Source organism: Leptonychotes weddellii, chromosome 13, assembly GCF_054177405.1.
Source record: "Leptonychotes weddellii isolate Sample4059 chromosome 13, ASM5417740v2, whole genome shotgun sequence".
NCBI classification, from domain to species: domain Eukaryota; kingdom Metazoa; phylum Chordata; class Mammalia; order Carnivora; family Phocidae; genus Leptonychotes; species Leptonychotes weddellii.
Window position 1 is genome coordinate 72439227 of NC_138381.1, and position 10873 is coordinate 72450099.

The 10873-nt window shown below is 63.2% G+C and overlaps 1 protein-coding gene across 1 annotated transcript; it reads left to right on the top strand.

Annotated features, from left to right (window-relative positions):
• Positions 1-1589: 1589 nt before the first annotated feature.
• Positions 1590-10011, top strand: LHX5 (LIM homeobox 5). Its single transcript, XM_006742172.2, has 5 exons — positions 1590-1762; positions 3798-4021; positions 4748-5025; positions 5719-5884; positions 9644-10011. The coding sequence occupies exons 1-5, from the start codon at positions 1590-1592 to the stop codon at positions 10009-10011; spliced, it is 1209 nt and encodes a 402-aa protein (XP_006742235.1).
• The last annotated feature ends 862 nt before the right edge of the window (positions 10012-10873 follow it).

The window sequence follows — 10873 nt, forward strand, 5'->3', positions numbered from 1 at the left end:
CGGGCAGCCGAGACTTGAGACTTTCCGTGAGCGGGATGGAAAAATCCTGCGGAGCCTTCCCGGCTTCCCAAACTTGGAGTGCCCCTTTGCCAGGTGGGCCCCTTGGGAAAGGAGGCCTGGCTTCTCCCTCCGTCCCCCAGACCCCCATCTCCCTCTTCACACACACCTGCGAGCACTCCCACACACACGTTCCCCAGACCCTCAGCTCCCCAGCGATGAGCCGCTGTTCCTGCGTCCTACGGAGATTGGAACTTGGACACACAGCCCGCGCGCGCCGCCTGGGTAAGCAGCGCCCACGCAATCTCTAGCGTTCCTCGCGTCGGCAGTGCGACCCACTCACCACGGCGCCCTGACTGGCTGACCCGGGATCTGGAAGGTGCGTCGAGGAAAGGAGAGACGTGGTGAACACCACCTCTGATCAGGCTTCAGAAAGACCCGTCTGCCCTGACCTCCTCCTCCCCACTTCTCCCCCAGAGCCCCGTGGGCCGCGCGCTCAGGCCTGAAACTCCGGGGTCCCGGACCAGGCCAGATGACACCCTCCCCCAACTTGGGCCTGGGCCTGCACGGGGAAAGAAAGACCCAAACGGCGCGGCTAGCGCTCACGCTCGCTTGCTCGCGAGCTCTCTCGCGCTCTCCCGCGCCCTCGCTCTCTGTGTCCATGAGAAAGGCCGGGCTGGGCCCCAGCTCGGTGTATGACAAAAGAAGACGGCCCGGCTCTGCGAGCCCCGTGAACCGCGCTGTCCCAGCTCCAGGGCGCAGACCCCAGGGACGCGGGATGAGGGAGTCTAATTTGAGCGGGCTGGACTAGGGAAGAAGAGGCGGACGAAGAGCGCGCTCCGGGCCTCGGGCAACTTCTGCAAGTTCCGGGGATGGCGAACGGGGCAGGGGTCCCTCTCCCACTAGGACCTGGAATCCTGGCCCCCAGATACTGGTGAGAAGACAGAGGAAGGGAGATGCAGTTTTCAGATCGCGCGGCCCCCGCCCCCAGCCCCAAACTGGAAGGTAAATACTTACTTAGCCTCCGAACCAGGTACAAGCTAATACTCAACAATACTGATGCCTTGTTTTTTTTGCTCTGTCCGGACCGCAACGCTGTAGCCAATTTAGATATGCTATAAATTTAAGAGGTTGCCATGGCCACTGCGCGCCCATTGGCCGCCGGGCCCCCTACGTGCCGCGCCACGTCACCAAATCTGAATAAGGATGCGCGAATTAGGCGGCGGCCAGACAAAGATGAGGATCGGGACCGCTTGAAAGTGGGGGAAAGTGCCGGCGCCTCCGCCACCGGGGAAAGCCGCTCCGCAGCGCCGAGGCCATTAGCCACCCAAGACACCTGGGGGAGACCGGAACAAGCACTGGGGCGCGCGGCCCGGGGCATGAGGCTGTGAAAGCCACCCTTCCCCACCCCACCCCGGGCAGCCCAGCGCCAGGACAGCGATCACCCAAGGACTTGACCGGCTGAGTCTTGGTCCGGACCGGACTCGCCCGGCGGCGGCCGAGATAAGAGGCGGAGCGCAGCAGCGGGGCCCGGGGGCCCGAGGGCCGGGGGCCCAAAGGGAGGGCAGGGCGGCCCGAGCCGCCGGGACGCTATGATGGTGCACTGTGCCGGCTGCGAGCGGCCCATCCTCGACCGCTTTCTGCTGAACGTGCTGGACCGCGCGTGGCACATCAAATGCGTTCAGTGCTGCGAGTGTAAGACCAACCTCTCGGAGAAGTGCTTCTCGCGCGAGGGCAAGCTCTACTGCAAAAATGACTTCTTCAGGTAAGAGGCCGCGCCACCCTGCCGCCTGCGCGCCCGCCCTGCGCGCTCCGTTGGGGCGCCCGGCAAGGGGAGACCGCGAAACCAACCTCCTGGGCTCACAAGCTTAAATGGGAAGCGGGGCAGCCCGCTGCTCTCGTCCTGTCCTTGGTCCGGCAAAGCGCCCGAGCCCGGGCGGAGTAAGAAGAACGCTGTTTTGCTGGCTCTAGTTCGCTCCTCCGGGCCGGCTTGGAGCCGCGGTGGGGCAGGGCGGAGAAGCCCTGACAAACTTGCTCCCCACGCGTCTCTGCCCCTTCCCCGCAGCTGCGACCCCAGGGGGGAAGTTCAAGCCCTGTTCTGAGAGAGGAAGAATTTTTGCCTAAGTTAGGGGCTGCTGGAGGCTTCTCCCACCGGGCAGAGTGTGGGATCCCAGGGGGCTGACCTCCCGGCAGGCCAGGGCCCCAGAGCCCTCCTGGACAAACAGAAACTTCCCCAACTCCGAGGGGGCTCAGCCAGGAAGATCTCTTCTGATGATGGGGGGAGGGAACCTTCTCCTCCTTGCCCCCCCCCCCACCAACTCCTTACACATTTTCTCCTGTCTTGAAATGTACAAACGAAATCGAAGCTGAGAATCAGGACCTCCAGGGTCCAGTCTGCGATGTGTCACCTTCCCTTGCTGCCCATAGGGGCCCTCAGGTGAGCCAGGGCAGAGCACTTTTCTGGGCCTCAGTTTCCCCACCTGGGAAACACCAAGGGATAGCCTGGAAGGCTGTGGGTTTTCTGGCAGTTCAGCCCTGCCTGCTTCCTCCAGGCGCCCGGAGCCGGCTTTGTGCCTGTGAATTCCGGGCACCGAGGGAAGCGGGGCGTGATTAACACCGTGGAGAAAGGCTGCTCACCGGCCCGAACGGCTGGGCACTAGGTAATTTGAATAGGAGAAAATGTCAGCCACGGCTTTACACGTGTAAACTCCCTGGCTCCAGAGGCCTGAGGCCCCTAATGTGGCGATGCTTGCAAAGTGCCTAATGATTTTTGATAAGGTGCATATGGCCAATTACGCTGCCGGATAAGGCCAAAAGTGACTTATGGCTTCTAATGCCCTCACTACATCAACGTCACCCAAATTCGCCTTGTTTAGAGACGTGGGTATGAGTAGATGTGGGGCCCCAAGGTGCTGGGCCCTCGCTCTCCCCCTCAACCTGCACCTCACCCCTCCCAGTGCTGGCCTGCACACCCATCTGGGGGGAGGCTGGCCTTCTCCAAGCGCTCAAGGAAGAAAGAAAGGGATTTAGATCAAGAACTCAGGAAAGGGGGAATTTGAGAGATCCCGTGTACGGGCCTTGCAGGTTTAGGATTGCCTGCTGGTCACATTCTCCCGGCGCCTGCCAGGGCCGGACATTTTGGGGGGTTGGAGACTCAATCCCTGCTCCGGAGTCCACCGTTCCAAAGCCCTGCTGTCCACAGGGCCAACTAGCTCCCGCGGGTCCCAAAGTGGGGACTGGAAGGCCTCTGGTGCTGGTGGCACTGGGAATCAGCAAAAGGTTCCTTCCCGCCTGCTCAGGTCCAGCTCAGGAGAGGAGCTCCCCACTCCATTGCTAGGATCTGCCAGCCAGGCCAAGTGGCCTTACCTGGGCCCCAGCAGACTGGACAGGATCCAGGAGGCAAAGCCAAGGAGTGGCCCAAACCTGGCTGGCCTGGCTTAAAATGTTAAAGAACTCAGACAGCCAAGTTTGCCTCAAGAAGCCCAGGCAGATCTGGCAGGGATGCAGGGAGCAACTTGGGGTGCTCTGGGTCTGTGCTTGGCTGAAGGCTGCACCCATTGCTCTAAACCTTGTGGAGGGTGAATAAACCCGAACAGGGCGTGACAGTCCCAGCCCCAAGAACAGCCCAGGACATTTGTCTCACCTCTCTCGCACTAGCCAGAGAGTACAGGATTGGGGTCTCATTTGACAGATGTGGAAATGGGGACCTCTCAGAGGCCAGGGTGGGTGGGAAGAGGTCAGGGGCTCAAGAGGACGGGACCCGCGCTGCTCCAAGGTGACAGGACATGTTGTGTGTGCAGGCGCTTCGGCACGAAGTGTGCGGGCTGTGCGCAAGGCATCTCGCCCAGCGACCTGGTGCGCAAGGCCCGCAGTAAAGTCTTCCACCTCAACTGCTTCACCTGCATGGTGTGCAACAAGCAGCTGTCCACAGGCGAGGAGCTCTACGTCATCGACGAGAACAAGTTCGTGTGCAAGGACGACTACCTGAGCTCCTCCAGCCTCAAGGAGGGCAGCCTCAACTCAGGTAGGCGGCCTCCTCCCCTCCCCAGCCTCAGGCCCTAAGACCCTCCGGCCGCAGCCAGCCTGGCACTCTCTACTTGGACGCTCGTGCGCATTCTGTGCCTGGCTCAGAGCTCTCCACTCCCATCGGGCATTTCTAGGGCAAATGGAAGGGCGGGGGCGTGGGGCTGGGGGGCTGGGGGGCTGGGGAAAGGGGATAGCATTTGGAGTCTGTCCTACAGGATACGACGACCAGCTCTTCCCCCCCTCTCCTTCTATTGAAGGGCCTTTTCCAAGTTGCCCTCCTCCCCCAATTTGGAGCCACACAATTCCCCCCCTTTCTGAGTCTTTTCAGCTCCTGGTAATTTCAGGCGGCACTGGGAGGACGGTAATTGGAGTTTGGAGGAAGGAGAGATGGGGGAGGAAGATCTGAGGCCCAGAGGGCATCTGTGGCCTCCTCACGTCCCCTCTCCACGGAGGCCTGGCTCCCCCAGAGGGCGTGCCTCCCCCTTACCCAAGCAGTAGCCGAAAAGAGCCGCGAGGGCTGGAGAAGGGTCCCTCCGTAGGCCCGGCCCCGCCTGGAGGGAGTGGGCGGGCGCCGGGCCCCTGGGGGAGGGGCTGTCGCGAGACTCGGAAGGGAACCGGGCGCGGATGGCGGGGGGCCTGGGTCGGCGGGAACCGGCTACCCGACTGGAGAGACCTTGGGCCGCCGCCGACGCCGCTGTCCTCTTCCCGTTCCGTCCGCCCGCAGTGTCATCCTGTACGGACCGCAGTTTGTCCCCGGACCTCCAGGACCCGCTCCAGGACGATCCCAAGGAGACGGACAACTCGACGTCGTCGGACAAGGAGACAGCCAACAACGAGAATGAGGAGCAGAACTCGGGCACGAAGCGGCGCGGCCCGCGCACCACCATCAAAGCCAAGCAGCTGGAGACGCTCAAGGCCGCCTTTGCTGCCACGCCCAAGCCCACGCGCCACATCCGCGAACAGTTGGCACAGGAGACCGGCCTCAACATGCGCGTCATCCAGGTGCGGCCGGGCCCGGGTCACCCTTCCGCAGGCCGGCTGAGCCCGGCAGCCGGGGAGCTCAGAGGAGCCTCCCACCCAGCCTCCTTGGCTAAGAGCGCGCCGAGTTCGGGTCGGCCGAAGGGCAGACTGTGCCCGACGTCAGGGCCCGCTGGTCAGACTTCTAACCAAAAGATTCCGCATAGCCCTGCTGTCCTCCTGACGGTGCGATCTTGGGCGGGTCACTCATCCCTCGGAATCCCGCCCCCTCCCCGTTCAAAGAGAGTTTTAAGCCTCGCCGAGGTACCCCTCCTTTCCTCCCCTTTTTCGGAGCAGAGAAAGGGGCAAGGTTCTTTCCGCGCCCCCCTCCCTGCGCCGGTGCGGCGGCAGACAGACAAACCGCCAGAACCCGGCTGGGGAGCCGAGGGGCCGGGACTAGAGCCGTGCCGCGCGGGAGGCCTTTATAAAGCCGTCAGGCCGAGGGCGGGCCGAGGACCAGGAAGCCCAAGTCTTTATGAGTCGCCCCACGGGTCCGCGAAATCCTTCACCCTTGGCTGGTTCTCCGAAGCCCCTCTCCACCTCTCCCGGCCTAATCCGCCCGGCCCCCGCCTCTGGGCAGTCTTGGTGCGCAGGAGGCTATAGGACCCAGAAGGGGCGGCCTGGGCAGGGAGGGGAAGGCACCCCGGACCTGAGCTCACAGTTCCCGCCCTGTCCCAGGTGTGGTTCCAGAACCGGAGGTCCAAAGAACGCAGGATGAAACAGCTGAGCGCACTGGGCGCCCGGAGACACGCCTTCTTCCGGAGTCCGCGGCGCATGCGTCCGCTGGGCGGCCGCTTGGACGAGTCTGAGATGTTGGGGTCCACTCCGTACACCTACTACGGAGGTAAGGACCCACCCCCCACCCCGGAACGCTCTGCCCTACATCCGGGCCCGTTCGGTTCTGGGCACTGAGGACGCAGGGCCGGACGCCGGCACTGTTGGCCGCCAGGGAACCCTCCCTCCCTTTTACGCACGCGGAACAGACACAATCATGAACACAACAGACACACAGCAACGGACGGGCGCATGCTCATCCATAGATACCTCCTAGACACAAAATCAGACACATGGGTTCATTCACACATACAGTGGTACACACAGATAAACACACGCACCCACGCAGGACACACGGGTGCCACTCCCTTGGCACACACTGGAGTTCAGAGACCTCAGGGATACACATCTAGGCACGTGATCACACACAACACACACAGGTGTATGCCACTCCCCAGATTCACTCACTGACAAACATACCCAAAGAGATTCACAGGCTCACACACTCCCAAGCATCATACCAAGGCGAGCACCGCAAATCCACATGCATCCTGCCCCAGCCGGACACCCAGTCTTCTTGCTGCCCTTGCCCTTGGCGGCGTGGCGCACTTGGCACCAGCAGGAACACAGGCACTGGAGGGCAGCATGGGCAGTAGGGGTGGAGGGGTCAGAATCCATCCCGGGCCACCTGCTAGCTAGTCGGCACCCCCTGTTCCGCCGCGGGGACTATGCGCTCAGCGTCTGGCACTGTGAGCCAGGATGCGGGCAGGTGCTCTGGACAGGACTCTCGCCCATTCTCCAGCCCCAAGCCCACCAGTGTTCATTGGGTTGGAGGCGCAAGAGTTGGGCCCACCCAGTCACCCACTCTCTGTCTTTAGGGCTGCAGGGGCAAGGAGCTGGAGTTTGCAGAGAGGCATTCTGCTGTTGGTGTTCCGGGGCGCAAGCCTGGGGAACTCTCCTCGCCGTCACTCCTTTTCTTCCTTCCCTCCTCTTTTCCTTCCTCCCTTGTCCCCTCACCCCTCCATTTCCCTCGTACTTGCTTGGCGACCCATTCCAACCCCCCACGACCATCCCACCTCCCTCACGCTGGCTTTTTGAGACCCCAGGTGCTCTAGGGAATCCACTCACTGTCCTGCACTTCCCCAACCTTTGGGCTCAAGGAAAACACCTCCCCCTTGTGTTTCTGAGCCTCGGAATTTGGAGAGCCCGCGGAGTGCCTGTGCCTGAGACTGATCTCTGCTGAGTTGTTCAGTGCCACAGGCCTGGCCGGTGGGGGGGGGGGGGGTGGCGGCTAGTGGCCCAGTTTGGGGAGAGGTGACTTTTCTTAGAAACATGCATTTGGAGGCAATGCCGGCCAGCGACGGGTAGGGTAGGCGCCGCGCGCACCCAGGCAGACCCAGGAAGGAAGGCTTCATTCAGTACATGGTCGACCTAGGAGGTTAGAACTTCAGGTCCGGCCAGCCCCCTCCCCCCCGGCCCCGAAACTGTGGGCAAATCGCGCAGCTGTGCTTCTGGGGGAGAGACTCTGCGTTGGCATGGCCCAGGTTGGGGGCTACGGACGCTGAGGGCAGCTCGGATGGTGGACGGGTCGGGCGGTCTTCAGCCACGAACTCTCCCTGCCTATCTTTGCCTCGGTCCGCACACCATCTCTGCCCGACGACGGGAGGTGGTGGGGCGGTGCATTCCGGAATTTCTCCCCGCCTGGGTAATTAAGCAAGGTTTCCCCGAGGACTGGTGTGCCCCCACCAATCCCGCCGCCTCCTCTACCCGCGCGTCTGCTGGATGGGGTGGCGGCCTGGACACGCGGGCCCCTCTTTCTCCGGAATGGGGGGGGCAGGACCCCCCAGCCCCAGGGAGGCAGCCCCGCCTAGTCCGCGCTGGGAGATCCGGGCGGCGGCGGCCGGCAGCGGGCGAGAAAGGGGCTGGGCGGCGGGGCCGGCGGCTCCCCGTGGGAGCGCGGACAAAGCCCCAGCTGCGGCTTTTGTGCCCTTTTCAGACGGCGTTTGTTCCAATTACCTCCGGCCCGGCCGCCATATGGGCGGAGGCGGCTCGATCCGCGCGGGGGCCGCGGCCCTTGCTGGCTTGCCGACTCGCTGCGGGCCGCGGCCGTCCCCCATCCCCGTCCCTTAGGGGCCCCAAATTCGCCGCTTCCAACCTTTCCCTTCACTTTCGGGGAGAATGGAATGAGTGGTTTTTAAAAAGTAATGGGCGACCGTTTTAGCTGTTGCTTAAACCGTTTACAAGCCGCGCCTCTGGGCACCCCCATTTGGAATGATTTCAGGGTTTGGAGAAAGAAGGGGGGCAGGCGGCAGGGGACGTCCAGAATTCGCCCTAGTGACTGAGACCCGAAGACCCAGTGTGGGGTGGGGGGTATTGCAGAGGAAACCCGGCTTGGGGGTGCGCTGGTTTTCCCGCCGCACAAAGCGGGTTATTGTCACTGGTGCCGGCGACAAGGTGCTCCTTTCCTGGGGTCCCACACCCCAAACTTTCACGAGGCCGACCTGGAAGAGGTCCCCGGGGAGGGGACTCTGGGAGGAGGTCAGCGAGTTGATGCAGAAACAGTTTATTGAGAATGGGTGGGCTTGTAACCTGGAGTCCCTGCGCCCCCTGATTTTGTGGGCAAAAATGTGATTTGTGCGTTTTTCTGGAGAGAGCCCGTAGCTATTACCGGATTCTCAAAAGGACTCAGTGTCCCCAAATGTTTCAGAACCTGGGTGTCCTGGCAAACGCATGCTGAAGTGCCCGTGAAACGTTGGATGTGCGTGATCAGGCAGATGCCCTCCCTCCCTCAAGTCAGGCCTAGGGAGGCCGGTGCAAATGGTCGGGCCCCCACATTCACCCAGAAGGTCGCAGGGCTGTACTTGAGGGGGTGAAGGGCCGGCCAGGTCCGCGGGGTGCCTTCGGGGAAAGAGAGGGCACTCATCCCCCTTTCGAGCTCCAGTGCTGTAGCCACGTCCCTGGCCCAACTCGCCAGCCCCTCTCTGCTACTTGGGTGTGGGGTCCAGGTCTGGCTTCTTCCCCGCCAGGTGGCCGCCCCCCCCCCCCCACCATTTGGTACTCTGGTCTCTATCCACCCCAACATCGCTGCCCAGCTCTACTCCAGGCATCTCTGGCGTCTCTGACTCATCTGGTGGGTCTGTGGGCCCCTCTGTCTCTCCTGACGTTTCATCTCGCCCCTGGTCTCTCGCCGGTTTTTACCGGTGTGTCTCTAACCACACGGCTGGTCTCATCTCTTTGTGCTTGTTCTAGACCATCGCCCTGGTCTCTCTCTGCCTTGGGCTTGGCACATCTGGGTCTCTCTTCTGACCTGAGTCTGGGGGCTCCCTGCTGAGTCCCCTCTTAACTCCCCTGTCACTCTGTTCTCTGCCGATCTCTCCCTGACCCTGTCTCTGCCTGTTTCCATGTCTCTGGCTCTCTGTGGATCTCGCCCCAATTCTAAGACACAGTCTAGGATGCTTCACTGTCTGCGTGTCCACTGCCACTGTCTCTCTCCATCTCTGTCGGGGAACCTCTGACTTTGGAGTCACAACATCTTTCTGTCTGTGTTTCTGTCTCTGAGTCCCTCCCTCTGGTCCGGCCATCTCTCCGGGTAGGTGTCTGGGCCTTTGAGCACCTCTCATGGTCTCCCTCCCTGACACTGGCTCTGGGTCTGCGCCCTCCGCCGCCTCCGCCAGCCGCCCTGTCCCTTGGTCTCCGCGGGGCTCGCCAACCTGAGTCAGTGTCGCGCGATCCCCGCTGGGTCCGCCCGGGTCCCCTCCCGCGTTCCCGCGTCCCTCCCGGCCGGGCCGCCTCTGACCTCTCCCTGTGTCCTCCTGGTCCCCTCCCGCAGACTACCAAGGCGACTACTACGCGCCCGGAGGCAACTATGACTTCTTCGCGCACGGCCCGCCGTCGCAGGCGCAGTCCCCGGCCGACTCGAGCTTCCTAGCCGCGTCGGGGCCCGGTTCGACGCCGCTGGGCGCGCTGGAGCCGCCGCTGGCCGGCCCGCACGCCGCCGACAACCCCAGGTTCACCGACATGATCTCGCACCCGGACACGCCGAGCCCCGAGCCGGGCCTGCCGGGTGCGCTGCACCCCCTGCCCGGCGAGGTGTTCAGCGGCGGGCCCAGCCCGCCCTTCCCCATGAGCGGCGCCAGCGGCTACAGCGGACCCCTGTCGCACCCCAACCCCGAGCTCAACGAGGCCGCCGTGTGGTAAGGCCGCCGGGCCGGGCCGGCCCCGGACGCAGCCGCCCGTACCGACACGCCGCCCTCAGGGCTTCCCTCCCGGGTCCGCACGCAGCGGCCGCAGCTCCTCGGCGGGGCGCGCGGGGGGCGCCCCCGGGTCCACCCCGCGGGCGCCGCGGGGTACCCCCCCTCCCCCGGCCCGCTTGCCAGCAGTCCCCCGGCGGCGCAGGCGGTGCTTGGGACCAAAGTCGATACCGCAGAGGGTCGAGAGATTTCAAGCACGCTCTAGACTTCCCCCGACCCCTACCACCACCTCTTCGGACCAACAGAGGGTTGAGGCCAAGGGGCGGAGCTGATTTTCCCCCTCTCTGCAATCCGAGTGGCATTTGGGTAACCTTATTTCTCACTCTGCTTTCCCCGTCTTTAAAACGAGATGATAAGAAAAAGAGAGAGAGTGAAGGGAGAGCGAGGGAAGGGAGCAAAATGAGGAAGAGAGAAGATGGAGAGAGCGCCAGCCGGAGAGAGCACGGGAAGATGGAGAGAGAGCGAGAGAGGAGCGCGCTTGAGTGGGGGTGTCACCGGGAGGAGGACGGAGCCGCCTGCGCGCGGGCGCCCCCTGGTGGCCATACTTGAGGATCAAGGTCAGCTTTCTAGGAAGGGGGCGGTCCGGACCTCGCGGGCCCCGGGCCAGGCAACCCCCCGCCCCCAACCCTTCCTTCCTTTGACATTTATTGTGAGCCCGGGGGTCCAGGCCAGACTGGAACACTTGCCCACCCTGCTCTCCACTTGGGCAAGGCGCCAAGATTTCTGGGCTCAGGCCCACAGACCACCCTCCATGCCCGGGGCCAGGAGGCTGGGTCGTCAGGATGTACAGTATTATACTTTTTTGGAAG

What these genes read in the sequence shown, in the direction of transcription:
- LHX5 (XM_006742172.2), top strand. Translation starts at nt 1,590, where the DNA reads ATGATGGTGCACTGTGCCGGCTGCGAGCGGCCCATCCTCGACCGCTTT. An exon ending in GGAGGGCAGCCTCAACTCAG is followed by an intron (nt 4,022 to 4,747) that starts GTAGGCGGCCTC and finishes GTCCGCCCGCAG; the next exon opens with TGTCATCCTGTACGGACCGC. An exon ending in TCCGTACACCTACTACGGAG is followed by an intron (nt 5,885 to 9,643) that starts GTAAGGACCCAC and finishes CCCCTCCCGCAG; the next exon opens with ACTACCAAGGCGACTACTAC.